This window comes from Callospermophilus lateralis, chromosome 6 (assembly GCF_048772815.1).
Source record: "Callospermophilus lateralis isolate mCalLat2 chromosome 6, mCalLat2.hap1, whole genome shotgun sequence".
Lineage (NCBI taxonomy): Eukaryota > Metazoa > Chordata > Mammalia > Rodentia > Sciuridae > Callospermophilus > Callospermophilus lateralis.
In genome coordinates, this window is record NC_135310.1 from 156,309,465 (window position 1) to 156,328,464 (window position 19,000).

General features: G+C 47.2%; 1 protein-coding gene across 4 annotated transcripts in view; it reads left to right on the plus strand.

Moving 5' to 3' along the window:
- Cdkal1 (CDKAL1 threonylcarbamoyladenosine tRNA methylthiotransferase) overlaps nucleotides 1-19,000 on the plus strand; it is a 560,072-nt gene that overhangs the window by 513,036 nt on the left and 28,036 nt on the right. For all 4 annotated transcript variants that reach the window (XM_076857924.1, XM_076857925.1, XM_076857926.1 and 1 more), the window contains 2 exons: nucleotides 71-154; nucleotides 2,911-3,075. In XM_076857924.1, the coding sequence (XP_076714039.1) occupies nucleotides 71-154; nucleotides 2,911-3,075 (249 nt within the window). The remainder of the gene's footprint in view (nucleotides 1-70; nucleotides 155-2,910; nucleotides 3,076-19,000) is intronic.

Genomic DNA, 19,000 nt, shown 5'->3' on the forward strand with positions numbered 1-19,000 from the left:
GGATTTATTCTTGCATTTTCAGGTTTTTGTCTTCATCTTTCCATTTTTTTCTCTCCCCTTCTTTCCACAGATTGGTGAACGACAGCAAGTGTTAGTAACAGAAGAATCTTTTGATTCCAAGTTCTATGTTGCACACAATCGCTTCTATGAGCAGGTAAGAGGCACTTCAATAAATTCTTGAGTTTTCTGCAAAATCAGAAAGGGTTTTGGAAGTTTAAGTGAAGGGGATTCAGAAGGGGAAAGCGTCGAATCTTGCCACAGTGAGGCTGCTCTGCAGCATCAATCCAGCCAAGTTCCTGTGGGGTCTACCTTGGTGGCTTATTCTCCAGTACGATTGATACAAAGGAGTAAGTGTCCTTAGTGTGCTGCAGTCCTCCTTAATCTTTGACAGGAAGCCCTCGGCTTTGGGGAGTTTGGAACCAGGCAGTTAGCATTTTCCAAATCCCCAACAGCCTGGCAAAGCTGGGGAGGAGAGTCCTGCTCAGAGACAGGAAGGATGTCTGCGTGGGCGCCATCGGCGTGAAAGGGCAGGGTTTCCTCTCACTGTCAGTCATGTACAGCGTCTTTGTTTGGTCAGTGGGTTGGCTTGCAGTTTTGTTTAGTTGTAGCATTTGTTGTTTTAACTTCTGCCTTGATACAAATGCTGGGAGCAGAGGAGAAGGGCCCATTCCTGACTCCGTGTGAAAGACTGCGAAGACCCATGTGAGGATCGTCCAGCCTCCTTCCCTGGAGTTCTGGAGCATCCCTGGGGGCTCCCTCCTGCCAGCCTCCTTGCCCTGCCCACACCAGGCCCTTGCCCACCCCACCAGGAGCCTGACTTCCATGTCAGCACTTATGGGTCCACCTCCCCGGGTGGGAAAGCACCTGAAGGAGACAGGCCTCCCTCAGGGCCCGACAGGCAGAGGCCATCAAGGAGGTGGGATGCCCCTCCCTGGCGGGGCGCCTCTTGTGGAGGTCAGGGACACTCACGGATCGTTCTGGATCCTAGTTACTTTTCTCAGGGTCACAAGGGGTTTCCTGCTCTTTTGCTCTTCCTCATCAGATGAGAGTGTTTTCTCCTGTGGGTCCTGGCTGGAATCGGAGCCTGGAGGCTCTTGAGGTCAGCATGGGCAGCCAGTCAGGGCTGGGCAGGGGTGGCCACTGCCTGAGACAGCAGGCCAGACGCAGTGGCTAAGGGGGCCTCGGCTTGGTGTCTCACACGTGGTGATCTCAGACTGGCCGCGGGTCTGTGGTAACCCTGGGGACAGCAGTGAGTCCGCCTTGAGCCTCATTAGGAAATGTCCCCCAGAGAGCGCCTTCACGTTCGTGCCTGCCTTCTGCTCAGCTGGGAGGGACGTGGTTGTGTTGGGGCTGCCTCTCCACATCCTTCCCTGCCATCTGGGTCTGCCTCAGCAGGGGACCCCTTCATCTTAAAGGCAGTGGCATGCCTCATTAGCCGTCTCCTCCCATTTCAGGCATTCGGGCTTTTTCCAATGATTAAAACCGGAGGAGAAAAAACCCTGAGCCCTTGGTTCAGATCAAGGCAGCAGATCAAGGGGACTTATTTTCCCCTGGAGTAGTACCAAATCTCGCAGGATAGTTGGCTCTAGAGATTTTCTTATTTTATAAAAACTGATTTAAAAGGACTTTCATATCTTGAAACGGAAGTTCTTTCAGTTCGTTTGCTTGTCATAAGTAATTCACCACCCAGGTGACCTTTTTCGGAGACTTTGATGAAGCGTTATACTCAAGGGTCATGAAAACCAAACTCAGAAAGACCAAGATCCAGTTTTGCTTCCCAGAGAAACTGGCCGTAGAACTTCTGGCTCTGGTCTGATTTTTTTTTCCTCTACAGCTAAGCCCGAAATGTCATAGGAATTATTTTTCTAAATAAGATGAGTTTCAGAGATGAAGATTGTATCTTAATATTAAAGTATTGCTGGATTAGAATCAGCCTAGTTGTTTTGGATCCTAACTTGAAAAGACTGGCAGGTTGCTCCGGTACTAAAATAGAAGTGTGAGGCGACACTATGCACACACACTACCTCTTAGTCCCCAAGGAGGGGAACGTTTGCTCGAGGAAAACAAGTACTTTTACCAGTGATCTCCTGTGGAAAGAGACCATCTGACAGTTTCCTACAAACCAGCCAAAGTTCCCTTCAGCACCACGGCTCTACACGGAGCTCAGCTTCCAGGACTGCGTTTCCTCATAGAGCAAAAGAAGGCAGTGGCGGCCATTAGCAGGGACATCATTCAGCACTGAACACCAGCCCAAGGTGTCACCGAGGAAGTTGCTGTTAACTAACCTTCCTCTCCTGGAACATACACACGTGTACACACACACACACACACACACACACACACACACCCTTCATTGGAAGTGTCAACTCCAGCTGTTACTCTGACAGCTCATTTGGAAGGAACTGAAAGTAGAAGCTTTCATCATAATTGTCTGTTTTCTTCATCACCTGGGACAGCAAAGCAGTGACTCAAAGTCCTGTCCAGGAGTGGCCAGCTGACTGCTGGGGTTTCCCCGGCCTGCCTGCCACACGCCTGAGGATGACAGGCTTCTGGCCTGGAGAGCGCTGCCTGCTGCCCGGGGGCTCCTCCCAGAAATGCCTCCCACCCTACAGAATCACATCCGGGGCATCTGCAAGTGAGGGCCCTCCTTGGATGGGACCCCAGGGTAGAAAGAGGACATGAGGGGCCAACTAAAAAAAAAAAAAGGATCAATTAAGGGCTTTAGTCAGTACTACTCTGTCAATTTTGATTCATTCATTATGACAAATGTGCCATATTAATGTAAGAAATTAATAATGATATGAGAAACTAGGTGTGGGGCATACAAGAACTCTGTGCTTTTTCTATAGATCTAAAACTCTTCTAAAAGTTTATTTTAAAAATTAATCTTTCTTACAACTATTTTTAAAGGTTTTAGTGCCAAAGAACCCTCCATTCATGGGGAAGATGGTTGAAGTGGACATTCATGAATCAGGAAAGCATTTTATGAAAGGAGAGCCAGTATCGGATGCCAAAGTGTTCACGCCATCCATCAGCAAACCGCTAGCAAAAGGAGAGGTCTCGGGCTTAGCACAGGTAAGTAAAGGCGCTTTCTTCCCCCTGGCAAGCGAACGGCGGCCTGCAGCAGGGACCAGGCTCCCGTTGTCATCATGGAGTCCCTTTTTACAGAGCATGAGGCTTCGTCCCTTCAGACAGATTGAAACCTGCATTAGAAAGGGGTATTGCTGTGGATGCCCGCGGCTTTGTTTCCCTGCCTACAAAGGGAACGAACTGTCTCTGCTCCCACAGGCACAGGGTGACAGGCACCGTATTTGCAGGTAAAAGATGTAACCACCAGGGATGATCTGTTCCAGTTGTTTCTATATCTGTAGATCCTGAGTTGAAGGGGATGAGGAAAAGAATGTTCTCTTGAATGTTCTCCTGCCTCGGAGCCGTTTATGGCACAGCAGGAGCCTGCGCTAGAACAGCCCTGACCAGGCTGAGCCGCATGGTGCCTTTTACTGGGGTTGAGCCAGGGAACCACTAATGTCCTGGAGAGTGAAATTCAACGTGTTTTTTTCTTTCTATGAAAAAGTAACCTGACCCTTATTTTATACCTTGGTAAATGTGGCTGTTTGCCAAGTCCTCTCTTACATCTCATTGAGCTGCAGTTGTAAAAGCTGATGGAGTGTGAAATGAAAATGTGTATCGCGTTTCTAAGCATCATTTGATGTCCCTTCTCCAACACAATTGTTAAGTGCTCCAAAAAAAAGTCCAGAGCAATGCCTTAACACACAGAAAAACATTTACCTGGCCAGGTGATTCCAAAATCGCTTTAATCTCTGTAAAGCTTTCCCTTCAAATGAATTGAAAGAATATATTAATTAAAATGAAGAAAAAGTAGCTTTGCTTGGGCAACAGTGAGTGACACAGAGGGTAGGATCATCTGTGCCCTCGCTGATGTGCTGCAGAGGTCTCATGTCTAGCAGGAGTGGAGTTTGGGCATGACAGGTATAGGAGAAGGAACCGCATGCATGGCCCTGTGACCCCAGTGGAATAGCATGGACTATCTGTCATCAAGATCCTGACGGGTGTCATCCTGCAAAAACCTGATAAATATAACCTTTCACCTTGCTGTTGTTTCATTTAAAAAAAAAAAAAAATCTTATTTATAGGCTAGGATGGATGTCCTGCGAGGAACAGTCATCTAGCATTTAAATTGTATTGCTAGAAACTTGGCTTTTTGTATATTAGCTAATCCTTTTGAAATTTTTCAAGGAAGTGGGCTAGTTTTTTATTTCTCATTTTCCTACATAGAGCACTTTTCTAGGTTGATTTCAAGTTGTCTCCATGAGTAGGACTTCACAACAAATGGCAAATTATCATCTCAAAGACATTGCCAGGTTTAATCCCTTCTACATGCCTGTGGAAGGGTGGCATTCTAAAACATCGTGGTGATCACAAACAGAAGACTAGCACCCTTCTCACCCCTCCCCAACTACAGCTAAGGCCGACCTCACTTATATTCTGGGGGCCAGACTTTTCCGCCCCACCCTACCACAGCCTTTCTCAGTACATGGCCCCAGGGTCCTAGGTAAGACGGGGAGGAAGGTCCGGTGGCTGCTGTCCCACCTGGACTTCTAGAAATCGACTCTTATCTCTTGTGTGAAGCCATAGAATCAGGAACGTTGTGGGATGTGCATTGAGGGAAATGCCAGGCAAGTCTTTATCACCATGTGACTTCCTATAGATAAGTGGACATTGTTCTCACTCTGCATTATTACTGTCAGTTTTTAAAGATATGTCAAACTTTCTGGATCAAAAGGGCCTCTTAGTGAATTGCTCCTAGTATTACATGTGTTTCTGCTGATAAGAGAACCAAAACAAGTGAACGAGGAAGAGACAACCTTCTCTTTTCGTAGGGTTTAATGGGGTTGATGGATGTCATATCGTGTCTACGCATTTTGAGCTCTTGGACAGTGGTTAAAGGTGCAGGGACTCTTGAGTGGGGACCTCAGCCTAACTCAGTGCAGATGCAAGGTGGCCTTGGGGTCTGGGACCTCGGCTTGTACCTGGACTCGCCAATTCACCCCTGCCCAGAGCGCCTCAGGCCTCCGTTTCCCCTGTTAGATGGGAACAGTGGCCGCGTCTGTCTTGGTGTTGATGTTAGAGTGTGTGTTTAGCAGTGTGTGTGAGACACCCACTGCTGTCCCTGTACACAGCGTGTGAAGGTCTCTCCCTTCTTTCCAGTCTGTTGGTCCTTAAAAAATGAGCAGACTGAAGACTCCCTCAGTATTACCTTTTTCTATTTCTGTTAATTATTTGAGCCACGATCATGCAGTGCGAGCTGCCTTTGGCAGGAGTAGAGGTGTTTCTCTGTTAGGATGTTGTGCTCAGTGCCAGGGAACCAGTCCCAGCAGAATTTCTTCTGTGCCCTGCCACCGAGCTGCATCCCTAGCTGTGTTCATTTTATTTGGAGACAGGCTCTTGCTAAGTCGTGGCACTTGAACTTGCCATCCTCCTCCGTCAGCCTTCCAAGTAACTGGGATTATGGGCTGTGCCACCACACCTGGCTGATAGGAGTTGTCATAGATTCTGCGGGACGGTAATTCTCCAGGTGTGTTCCCAGACTCACAGCAGCGTCATCTAGGAACCCGTGGAAACTCCAGATGCTCAGACCTCAGCCTGGGCCTCCTGAGTCGGGAACTCTGGGAGCAGAGCTTGCCCGTCTGCTTCTGAGCAAGCTCTCTGGTGACACTGTTACACGCTTTTCTAGGAAATGAGTCTCATGTCGGCAGAGGGCCCTGCACCCCCAGGAGCAGTGTTCGAGTCTGATGCTGACCTCCCGGCTTTCCCAGGCCACCTCAGACTCCACAGCAGGACACGTCCTTGGAGGGAGATGTCTCCGTCCGTGTGTCAGTAGTTCCTTACAGGGTGACAAGATGATGTAGGGATGGCAGAAGGGCAGTGTGTTAGGTGAAGGGGCCCAGAGGGACAGGAAATGAGAGGAACACGGTGTGGGGTGTTGAGAGTAGTGCCTGATGGTTTTTCTGGGCACTCGCTGCCACCTGATTTCATGGCACCTGATTATTGTGATGATCCTTCTAGACGGTTGAGATTTCCATGGAAAATTACTGTGCTGTCAGTCCTTCCATCAGAGGAAAACTTGTGGGAGGCGACGTGATGTCACCTCCGTCCAACCCCCCACCGCTCAGCAATGCAGAAACTTCCCTGCATACAGACCAGAAGAATGCAGTGTTGCCAACCACCCCGTCACCTTTACCACCGTCACCTCTACCACGGTCACCTCAGCCAGTCTAATGTCATCTGTATCCACGTCTACCACTGCACCGCTACCCGGGTTTTCCCTAAGGAAATTCCATGTATCATTTTATTTTATCTAGACACATTTAGATAAATACCTCTAAAAGATGAAGATTCCTTTTAAAAACATCCATGATCAGATCTCAGAATAATCATCCTTAGTTGTCACTGGGGAAATGCTCCCTGCCTGCTGCTAGAACCCAAAGCCTGGGCCTCTGGGGTGCTCATTAGGGTCAGAAGGACCTGAGCAGTAATCGACGCGGATGATGACTTCACCAGAATCACAAAAGCAGAGAGTGGGAAAGGCCAGCAGAGTCGGATCCAGGTCTCCCCACGGTCAGGCCCACGTTTTGAAGCGCAGGGTTCCGCAGCGTCGGTACCATCACCTACGGTGCCGGCCACCCAGACCTGTGCGCAGCTTGCACACCTGAAGCTTTGACCCGGTAACAAGGCTCGCCCCCGCCCGCCTCCGGCCTGGATGGTCTGGGGTCTGCCTTAGCCCTTGGCGTACCTGGAATCGGACAGCGGCTTTCTTTCTCCTTGTACCACCCACCTTACAGCAGATCGCTTGAATCTTGGCACTTCTCAAGTTAATACTTAAGAAGGGAGCTGTTTTGTGCCTGGTAAAATATTAGAAATATTGGAAAGAAAAAATATTTTCTAATTTTAAATGTATAAATCGCTTTGTTGCAAAGATTTTCTGTTTTTCAGTTCATTCCTTAGAAGTATCAAGTCACTTTGGGGGGGGGGGGGTGGAACTGGGGATTGAACTCAGGGGTGCTCAGCCAGTAAGCCACATCCCCAGCCCTATGTTTGTTGTTGTTGTTGTTGTTTTTAAAGTTGTAGATGGATACAGTATCTTTATTTATTTTTATGTGGCGCTAAGGATTGAACCCAGTACCTCACACATGCGAGGCAAGTGCTCTACAAATGAGCTACAGCCCCAGCCCCCCAGCCCTATTTTGTATTTTATTTAGAGACAGGGTTTGGCTGCATTACTCACTATTGCTGAGGCTGGCTTTGAATTCATCATTCTCCTGCCTCAGCCTCCTGAGCTTCTGGGATTACAGGTATGTGCCACTGTGCCCAGCTAATAGATCACTTTAAGGAAAGAGATGGAGTGGTTTTGTGAACAAGCTCAAGGATTTGGAGTCTGCTAGGTTGGAGTGCAAATGACAATGACAAGCAGGCATGGTGGTGCAGACCCAGCTACTCAGGAGCCTGAGCCGGGAGGAGCCAAGTTCAAGGACAGCCTCAGCAACTCATTGAGACCCTCTCAAAAAATTTTTAAAAAGCTGGGGAAGGAGCTCAGTGGTAAATCTGAGTTCAGTCTCAAAACAACAACAGAAAATTCCTATGATCTTGTACAATTTCTTTGAATCACAGTGTCTTCATTTATGAAATGGAGATAACAGCTGATTCACAGAGGATTAAATTAGATAATGTCAACAAAGTGCCTGATGCATAGTAGGTATATTAAATATGTGATGAAAGAACTCAATAGCTTTAAAAAGCTGCAGTTTTTGGGCTTTTGATGTTTAGTACTTTAATTTTTTTAAAAAATTTCCTCTGCTTCCTTTAGTTTTCACTAATACAGTGTAGTATAGCAATTAAAAACAGGGATTCTCGTTACCATTCGAGTCCTTGTTCCACCACTTATGAAAATACATGATCTTGGACAGAGTCCACTTCAGTTCTCCCCTTTGCAAACAGGTTGTAGCACCTGCTTTATCAGACAGACACAGCTTAGCAGTCAGTAAATGTTTGCTGCTATTGCTGCTATCATTACTGGTGTTATTTGTAGTGCATGTGAAGGCACTATTTAATTAATGAAGGTCGAAAGAGCACATTGTTGTATCATTTCAAATGTGTTCACCACCATTGGTTCCTTACAAAATGGCACCTAAAACCAATCCACTTGGAGGTTCCTGCCCATACTGAGAAGAGCAAAAGGACCGATTCGCTTGCGATCCTGTAGCACTGACTGTTCTTGCTGACGGGTGTTTCTTCCTCTTATTCTTTGGGTCCTTCTTAAGGAGGATATTCCAAAATGAGACCTGGCCCCTCTGTATGTCTCCAAAGTGAAGGCAAGGCTGCCCCCAGTGCCTGGCTGCCCCTGTTTCTCTTCCTTCAGGACTTTGATCCTCATAACGGATTCACTTGGGTGGTTAGATGGCTCAGCACCAGTGCAGCCGGCCACGCTTGGAAAGGAAACAGAAGTTTGGAAGAGTGGCCTGTTTCCTCATCACAGACAAAGGGCCAGCAGGACACTCGGTGCACTGGGTTTTAAGTACAGACTGTACTGTGTTCTCAAAGCTGTGACCCTTAGAAAAACACCAGTAAAACACTTCCCACCTAGCCTACATCCAAAACCACCGGCGTGAAAGGTCTGTTAGTTCAGGGCCAGATTTGAAGCATATGAAAACTGCATTGAGGAGGTTAAGAATGGCTTAATAATTAAGTGAAATCAGGTGAAGGTGGATCTGATTTCAAACGGATCAGCTAACCGTGTTAGAAGCAAATGAGGGTGTGTTCCTTCCTATTTTCCTTCCACCCCAAGAGGTTGGCTGTAATCCCAAAAAGTTTCTCCAGCTCCTTGTTATTTTTAGTTTATTTTTAAAATCATGTGCATAAATCCTTAATACCCATATACTAAGTCGATGTCCCAGGCAGTGTGGGCAGTTTTGTATTGTACGAGCTCGGTTTCTGTTGCAGAACAGTTAGGACATACTTGAGTCCCACAGTTGAGACCTGTAGCTCCTATTGTATGTGAGCTGTGTCTTTTGGATATTGTCACCAAACCAGTATGATCATGTCAGTTAAACTCTGTTTAGTACGTTTACCACACCTTCCACTATCAATTTGAGTACCAGCCTCAGTATCATCAGAGTGAGCTGATGCTAGACAGCGAGCTTTCATTTCACTTGCAACCCTACTGGTGCGATCCCTGATGATATTCTGCCTGCTCCTGAGGGCCGCATCTGGGGCACAGCGAGGGGAATCGCGCGCATCAAGGAGCTCATTGTGCCCTGATGATGACCGTAGCTCCCTTAGTGAGCCTCTATTATGTGCTTGGTACTGAGGCTTTTACTTGCAATGCCTCCGTTTGCTGTCTAGCCTGGGTTAAGGGAGCAGAACACAGTGAACAGTGCTCTCTACGCTGCTGTGCGCACCCACACAGATGCGCCTGGTATCTTTGGCCTGTGTTGGGGTAGGGACAGAAGGAGTGGTGAGCTGGACACAGAGGCACTGGCAGATCCCAGAGCAAGGAAGACTGAGGGCCAGAGCCAAGAACCAGGCCCTGAGCCTGAATGGCTCGTATCTACAAGACGCAGGTAGCTCCTGGCTGCTTGGCTCCTGCCTTGGGCATGATATGATCTAGGCAGTGGGCTCGGTACTGGAGATGGAAATGATGACAGTGTTGGGTCAGCTTCCTCTCGCCGTGACAGAATACCTGGAGAGACTCCTTAAAGAAGGAAAGGTGGCTCATGGTTTCATAGGCTCGGTCCAGGGTTGGCTGCTGCATTTCTTGGGGCCTGAGGTGAAACAGACTATAATGGCTGCAGGAGCGTGTGGTAGAGAGCCTGCTTACCTCGTGGCAGCCAGAGAAAGGGGAAGGGGCCAGGGACAAAGTCACCCTTGAGAGACATGTCCCAGTGACCTGCTTCCTCCAGGTATGAACGCATGAGCTCAGAGCCCTGGTGAGCCAGCCCCTTCTCCAAGGCCACCTCTGAGGCACTGCAGCACTGGGGACCAAGCTGCCAGCATCTGAGCCTTTGAGGGACAGTCTAGATCCAAGTCACAACAGCTGTGTGGACTTTGGGGAGATTTGGATCTGGCTGCTCTGCTGGCAGCGCTGCTGTTGGGTGTGACTCTTGTGGGAGGGTTTGGAGAGGGAGGGGGAAGGGGTCCTAAGGAAGAGCACCGATCGACCCAGGCCATAGCTGCTCCCGTGGACATTTTTACCAAATCCAGGGTGAATCCCTTAGCCAGAGGTTTGTTCGTCATGAAAGCACCGAGTGGCAGTAGCTCCCTTGCAGGAACCACAGTGGCGTTTCAGCAGCTAGCTGACCCTGGAAGGTCACCTCAGTCCCCTCCCTCCCTGGCAACAGGAGGAGGAAGATGCCTGGAGAATGTTGTGTCCTGGTGTCCAGAACTGCCTTCAGTGCCGTCATTTTGAGGGACGCTTCTTCAGATGTCTCTCCTTGCCTTTTACTCAGTCATCAGTGCCAAGAATGGGCCTGTCTCAGCTTGTCTGGGACTGTCCCAGTTTGTCCCTGCTGGTCTGGTGTCATTACGACAGTTCTTTTTTCACTCCCCAAATGTACTGGATGATAAAGTGAATCCAGCCCATTAAGCCCTGCGTACATACAAAGGTCCAAGAAGTGATCCTGCCCGGAAGCACACTGAGGAGAGTTGGGAAGAGAAAATAGGTACTGTGGTCTGAATGTTGGCGGCTCCAGATTCCCCTGGGAAACCTCCTCAGGAGTGTGATCTTGCATTTGCACCCCGGGGGCGAAGGAAGCTGGGCAATGCTTTTTGGAATCTAAATCCGCATGGTGAAGCTTACAACTCGGGGAACTGTCGGTGGGGAGGACATTCAGTCTCCAGTACAGGGAGTCTCCTGGGTGTGGTGGGATCAGAACTGGACCTTGAAGTATGGAGGACTTCATCAGATAAGTGACGGTGAAGTCTTTCTCACTGTGGAAGGAAGATAAGCGAGAGAATGCACAGGAATCTCTGTGAGCAATTTGGGGCAGTTGGAAGACAGAAATAATGTTCAGTATGAAGACGGACCACAGGCTTTGAAGAGAGATGAGATTCATACCTAACACACTGGGCAAAGCACGTGTATCAACCAAGATCCATCAGGCTGTGCTGCAGGAACAGATTAACCCTGAAGTCCCCATCCTGCCCACCCAACAGGAGATTTTCTGCTTACACCAGGTGTCTGGCACTATTGAGGGCCACTCTGGAGTCGAGGACCGTCTGTCCCACACTCAGGGAGAGACCCAGGTGGACTGTGTTTCTTCATAGCAGGAGAAATGCTGGTGACCCGGGCCTCCCACGGCCTCGGCACAGGACTGGCACGTGGTATGTCTGTGCACTTCCATTGGCCAACAGTCCACATGGCCCCACTGACTTCAAGCGTCTTGGAGATACATTCTGTATAAACAAAAAGGGGAAGATATAGGTGAATACTAGAAGTTTCTAGCATGCATGCAGGCAAGTTTTTGAGCACACGGATCATATAGTAAGATGTCCATGGGAGGGAAAGCTCACAGGAGCAGGGGCAACCTGTAGGGCAGTTCACCACCTGCTGCAGGCCCCCGAACACTGTCCACCTGAGAGTCGATGCTCAGCACCTATTTTTTGAATGAACTTGGCTTTCAGTGGTATACAGGGTGGAGTGGATAGATTCTGTAGCAGCAGGGAAGTAGGCAGTACATAATATGTTGGAATTTTCTGTTGCTTCAACTTAGGACACTAATATAGTCTTTAAGCATTAAACAAATCAGTCAAGCCACTCAACCTTCTCTTTGAAGTCACTTTACCTCTTGATAAGCAGATTGCAAAAGCTCCTTTTTAAACTGATAGCAATCTTGTTAAGTTAAATTCTTTTCATGGGAACGTAAGGATGAGTACTTTAGAGCAGGGCCTGCTTCTAACCATAAATCTTAGTTTCCTTTCCTTTCTCTTTTCTGATGATGAAGTCACAGCCTGCTTCTCCTATCACACTCTGAATCCTGACTTTGCATTGTGCCTTAAATAAATAAAACTGAGCATGCTTAAAGAAATAGTGTATTTTCTAACATAGTTTGAATGTTTTAAACTTGAAGTGTTGAAAACACAAATTTTCTCCATTCTTCAGTGAATCACTGAAAAACAGTCAAACCGTATGTCAAGCCACTTATCAGGGACTGTTATCTGGTAGGAAGTCAACCTCTAAAATCAGGATGCCTTGCCTCCCAATTCTCCAGCCTGAGAGGGAGATCTGAGACCCAAAAGAGCAAAGACTGTTACCGACTTTATCAAGTTTAGCATTTTCCCTCCACAGGGCCCTGGAGCCCAAGGCTGCCATCTTGTGAACATTCTCTTTAAAAGATAGAGAGCTGGGCACGGGCTGCACACAGAAGGGTCGTAGGCCCAGGGCCAATCTGGGCAATTTAGCAAGATCCTGTCACAAAGTGCAAAGGGCACCAGACCCTGGATTCAATTCTCCATATCTCAAAAATAACAATAGTCCTTTTGCACGTGAGCTTTGGGGCAGACGGTGGCTCTTGGGATTCTGGCTTTACCCCTGTTGATTGCATCACCATCTCCTGGTCAGCCTCACTAGGTATGTCTTGTCTATAAATTGGGAATAATAAAACTTATTTGATAGGATTTTTTTGGTTTTGTTTTGATTCTGGGAATTGAACCCAGGGGTGCTTTACTACTGGGCTACATTGAGCTACATCCCTCGCGCTTTTTTTTTTTTTTTTTTTAATTTTGAGACAGTCTCTTGATGAATTGCTTACTGAAGCTGGCCTCAACCTTGCCATCCTCCTGCCTCAGCCTGCCAAGGTGGGATTGAGGTGTGCAGCACTGCTGATAGGCTGTTTTGACAATGACGTGAGACAGTGGCCAGTGACTAGGTGGTGTGGGATTGGCAGCATGACTGATGGTCAGTGAAGGTTGATTTGCAGCCTGAGTAATTGAGTCATATTTGTACCATAAAAAGTTGTGGTCACTGGTCTTTTTAGGAATTTTTTTTTTTTTTTAAAGAAAGAGTGAGAGAGACGGAGAGAGAGAGAGAATTTTAATATTTATTTTTTAGATTTCGGCGGACACAACATCTTTGTTTGTACGTGGTGCTGAGGATCGAACCCGGGCCGCACGCATGCCAGGCCAGCGCGCCACCGAATGAGCCACATCTCCAGCCCCTTTAGGCATATTTATAAGCAATAATAGCATTTGCTAAGGTGGTTGCCTAAAATGCTTTTTTTTATGGTGTTTTAAGTTCCCTTTTCCACTAACATGGAGTGGCGCTTTCTTCTGCACACTTCATCTGAGGTTCAACTCCTTTGAACTACCACCAAGCATCTACGGTATGGTTGGTGTCGTTCACCAGGAATCTTCTTCTTAGATATTCCTGACAGAGGAGATCTCCCTGCTGTGTGCTGGCTTATCTGAGAATATCTCCCTCTGCCTGTCTAGCGTCCCTTTTGTACCATGTGTGTAGCCTGGTGGAGTCTCTCCTCTGCTCAGAACCCCCTAGAGCTCCGTGTGACCCTGCACTTCTCCTCCCGTATATGTACCCAGGAGAATCACCCTCAGGTGTCTGGACTCACAGTAGCCAACCACCTGTCCTGCAGATGGACAGGCAAACAATGTGGTGCGCGATACCGTGGAGTTTCACTCAGCCAGGAAGAGAAGTAAAGTCTGCCACGTGAATACAGCTCGAAAATATTACGTGAAGTGGATAAGCCAGACCAGAGCAGGACAGACACCACCTGATTGCACTGTGCATGCTGTCTAGAATGGGCAGGTTCAGGAGACAGGAAGCCCATTAAGTTAGCAGAGTGGGCGTGGGGCTGCCCAGTTATCCCCCACCCCCATGTCTTATTGGTGCATTACAGCTGTACCTAGTGATGAGTTTCTTGTTACACAGTCGTACATGCACACACCGTGACGACACAGTTTGGCCAGTATCAACCCCCGCCCCCAGCACTTCCCCCTCCCTCCCCACCTCCCATTCCTTGGTCCCTTTCCTCAACTGATCTCCATTAGATTTTTTTTTTATTGGTTGTTCAAAACATTACAAAGCTCATGACATATCATCTTTCATACATTTGACTCAATTGGGTTATGAACTCCCATTTTTACCCCAAATACAAATTGCAGAATCACATCGGTTACACACTCTCCATTTTACATAATGGCATATTAGTGACTGTTGTATTCTGCTACCTTTCCTATCCCCTACTATCCCCCCTTCCCTCTCTACCACATCTGCTGTTGTTCAATTCTCTCCCTCGTTTCTCCCCACCTTTCCCCTCACAACCTCTTATATATAATTTTGTGTAACATTGAGAGTCTCCTACCATTTCCATATGCTTTCCTTTCTCTCTCCCCACTCGTCTTTGTTTAATGTTAATCTTTTCCTCATGCTCTTCCTCCCTGTTCTGTTCTTAGTTGCTCTCTTTATATCAAAGAAGACATTTGGTATTTGTTTTTTAAGGATTGGCTAGCTTCACTTAGCATAATCTGCTCTAATGCCATCCATTTCCCTGCAAATTCTATGATTGTCATTTTTTAGTGCTGCATAATACTCCATTGTGTATAGATGCCACATTTTTTTATCCATTCATCTATTGAAGGGCATCTAGGTTGGTTCCACAGTCTAGCTATTGTGAATTGTGCCGCTATATTGATCATTGATCATTGATGTGGCAGTATCCCTATAGTACACTCTTTTAAGATCCTCAGGGAATAATCCGAGAAGGGAGATAGCTAGGTCAAATGGTGGATCCATTCCCAGCTTTCCCAGTAATCTCCATATTGCTTTCCAAATTGGCCGCACCAATTTGCAGTCCCACCAGCAGTGTACGAGTGTACCCTTTTCCCCACATCCTCGCCAGCACTTGTTGTTGTTTGATTTCATAATGGCTGCCAATATTACTGGAGTGAGATGGTATCTTAGGGTGGTTTTGATTTGCATTTCTCTGACTGCTAGAGATGGTGAGCATTTTTTCATGTACTTGTTGATTGATTGTATGTCCTCCTCTGAGAAGTGTCTGTTAAGGTCCTTGGCCCATTTGTTGATTGGGTTATTTGTTATCTTAATTTTTTGAGTTCTTCATATATTCTGGATATTAGGGCTCTATCTGAAGTGTGAGGGGTAAAAATTTGTTAGTTTGGCTAGTTTTTACTTTTTGGTTATTTTCCTCCCCCTTTACTGAGATACCTCCTGCTGTTAGTTTTGGGCACTATTTTTCATTTCCTCTTCTTGTATTATTTTTCTCAAAATGCTTTGCAGTGCTGGTTTTCTGGCTGCAAATTCTTTTAGCTTTTGTTTATCGTGAAAGATTTTAATTTTATTGTCAAATCTGAAGCTTAATTTTGATGGATACAGTATTCTTGGTTGGAATCCATTATTTTTCAGCGTTTGAAATACATTGTTCCAGGATCTTCTCACTTTCAAAGTCTGTGATGAAAAATCAGTCGTTAACCTAATTGGTTTACCCCTGAATGTAATCTGCCTCCTTTCTCTCGTAGCTTTTAATATTCTCTCCTTGTTCTGTATGTTGTCTATCTTCATAATTATGTGTCTTGGAGTTGGTCTATTATGGTTTTGAATGTTTGGGGTCCTGTAGGCTTCCAGGATTTGACAGTTCATTCCATCTTTCATGTCTGGAAAGTTTTCTAGAATTATTTCCTTTAATATGTTGTCCATTCCTTTGGTTTGAATCTCTATGCCTTCTTCTATCCCAATGACTCTCAAATTTGGTTTTTTTTATGACATCCCATATCTCTTGAATAGATTGCTCATGGGATTTAAGCATCTTTTCTGTATTGACCATATTCTTTTCAAGTTGATAAACTTTGTCTTCATTATCTGATGTTCTGGCTTCTACTTGATCTAGTCTATTTGTAATATTCTCTTTTGAGTTTTTAATTTGGTTTATAGTTTCCTGCATTTCTAGGATTACTGTTTGATTTTTTTATAAGATCTCTATGTCCTGGTAAAGCTCATTCTTTGCCATTTGAATTTGTTTAATTCATTTTCAAAATATACTTTCATTGCTTGGACTTGCTGTCTCATGTCTTCTCTAATATTCCTTTCCAGCTGAGTTAGGTATGCCTTGAGTTCTTTCCCTATCCATGTTTCTGATGCTTCTAGGTCCTCCTGTAGATTTAAGTTGTCCTGCATTGTTTGTAATCCTTTTTTCCCTTGTTTTTTCATGATGTTCACGTTACTTTCCAGCTCTATTTGGTTGCTGTGTTTCTGCTCTCTCCTATAGATTTGTTTTGGTTTTGTATATCTCTGTTGTCTCTCCTTTGTGTTGGTAGACTATGCCTGCTAAAGTGGATTCCACTGGGAAGGAATTCCCACAGCCGAGCTCCAGTGACGTCACCTCTCTGCTATGGCGGGCCCCAGGCTCCTTGCCAGGGTGTCCGAATGGGGGGGTGGGACTGGACTGTCTTTGGTTGGTTTCAGCTCCCGGTCGCCATCGGGCAGCGGGTGGGTGGTCTCCAGCTGCCCAGTTGCGCGGGCAGCGGGTGGGTGATCTCTAGCCACCCAGTCGCGCGGGCAGCGGGTGGGCTGTCACCAGCGGGCGATCTCTAGCTGCCCAGTCGCGCAGTCAGTCGCTGGCGCGGGCGGTCTCCAGCCGCCCAGTCGTGAGGGTCTGTCCTCTAGTCCCCTGATTTCTCCTGCTAGACCAGATTTCCCGAGTGATGCCTCTCGGCAGTTCAAACTGTACTCTGGGCCTGCCGTTTGCTGGGTGTGGAGGGTGGCTATTGGGAACCCCGGCACTCTATTGTTTGGATTTTTTCCGCTTGCCCCTCCCCCAGCTCTGGCAAGACAGGTTTCGTTTTCGCCACTGATGGGAGGGGGAGTTGGAGGTCAGGTGTCTCTAGCTTTCCCAGCGTCTTTATGGAGGCTCGTTCTGATAATCCCTCCCCCGGAAAGCCTAGGAGAGATCTTATGCGAATTCCCTGCTGTATGGGAGATGAGCTGAGTAACACACCTGTTTTATTGTTGCAATCTGTCGGAGAGTGGCGGTGGTTACTTCAGCTCTCCAAGATGGTGGCCACTGGTTTCCTTGGTGGAGTTTCCGTTGTGGGGGATAGAACTGTACCGCTTCCTTCCCCGTCTGAAATCCCGAACTCAGCCCAGGACTCAGTGAGGGCTCAGCCGGCAGGATTCCACAGAATCCGCGGCAATGTTTCTCCCTACTTGCTGGTCGCTTCCCGGCAGCGCCCCACGGATCAGTCAGCCCGGATCTCCAGTTGCACAGTTGTCTCAATTACCCGACCTCAGTGCACCCCCATTTTGCTGTAAGTTCCCAACAAGATAGTTTTTTGTCGTTCTAACTCGTTATTTACCTGCGCAGTGGCGTGTGATGCACTCTATTCACGGCCATCTTGAAGTCCTATGATCTCCATTAGATTGTCATGAGATGTACCCCCACCTGTATTTTCCTTTCCCCGCCTCTAGCTTCTGCATATGAAAGAAAAATTATACAACCTTTGGCCTTCTGAGTTTGACTTATTTCACTTAACACCTGACCTCTAGTTGTATCCATTTTTCTGCAAATGCCATAATTTTATTTTTCTTCATGGCTAAATAAAACTCGTCTGTGTAGATACAGCACATTTTCTTACCTATTCATCCATTGATGGACTCCTAGGCTGGTTCCATAGTTTGGCTATTGTGAACTGTGCTGCTATAAACATGGGTGTGCATGTGTCACTGCAGTAAGATGACTTTAATTCTTCAGGATAAATACTGAGGAGTGGGATAGCTGGTCATATGGTGGTTCCGTGCCTAGTCTTTTGAGGAATCTCCTACTGATTTCCATAGTGGTTGTACTAATGTACAGTCCCACCAACAGTGTAAGAGTGTTGCTTTTTCTCCACATCCTCTCTAGCATTTATTATTATTTGTACCCTTGATGACTGCCCTTCTCTCTGGTGTGAGAAGACATCTCAGCATGGTTTTGATTTGCATTTCCCTAATTGCTAATGATGTTGGACATTTTTTCGTGTGTTTGTTGACCATTTGTATTTCTGCTTGATCGGTTATTTCCTAATGGTTACAGGCTTTGGAAATAGTGGAGCCTACACAATTTAGTAAACTAATGTTATTAACATAGTAAGTGTAGTGAATGTCACTTAATTGTGCCTCAAAAACGGTTAAAAGTGATAAATTCTGTTGTATATATTTTACCACAATAAAAGTTAAAGTAGTTAGAATTATTCTAGATAATAATAGGCACACACACAAAAAAAGATTAGACAAAAAACCATCAGGGCTTCTCAGCAAGCTGGGAGTGAAAGCCAGAGACCCTGCAGTGGCCTCCAAGGTCCTTCTCTCCTTGGGCAGCTTGCTGGCCAAGCGCACTCTCTCGGGGGCCCTTCCCTGTGAACTGCCAGTCATGAGATGTCTGCTGGACCATCTCCTTATCACTGAGGTCACCCTCAACACCCTCTAGAAAACCACGCCCCGGCCGTCCCAGCCTGGCACGTGCAGTTCTTAGTCTGCCGTCCTCCGTGGCACACACCAGTCTCTACGTGTTCAAGGACTTGCTTCCTCCCTGCTGCTCCCTCGTGACCACAAGTGCTGCCGTGGAGCGGACGCTCAGGAAATGAGGGGACGTCTTGTGCACATACATGTGTCCCCTTACTGAAAGGACACAGGACCAGAATCTGGTCGACCTGCACATGGGTTCTCTCTTCCCACCCTGAAGGCCCCAGGCTGACAACGACACAACCTCGGCGAGGTCCAGCCGCCCCCCGGCCGCTCATGCGTCTGCCTCAAAGGTAGGGTAGCTCAGCAGCCCTTCTGGTGGGGCCCAGTGCCGTGCCCACAGGCTCTGCGGCAGTTGGTGGATCCCGACATCCGCCCTGGGACTCGCCCTGCGCAAGGGCCCTAGGTGACCTCAGAGGAAGGCGAGACAGGCCTGCACAGGTGTTTTCAGGTTCGACG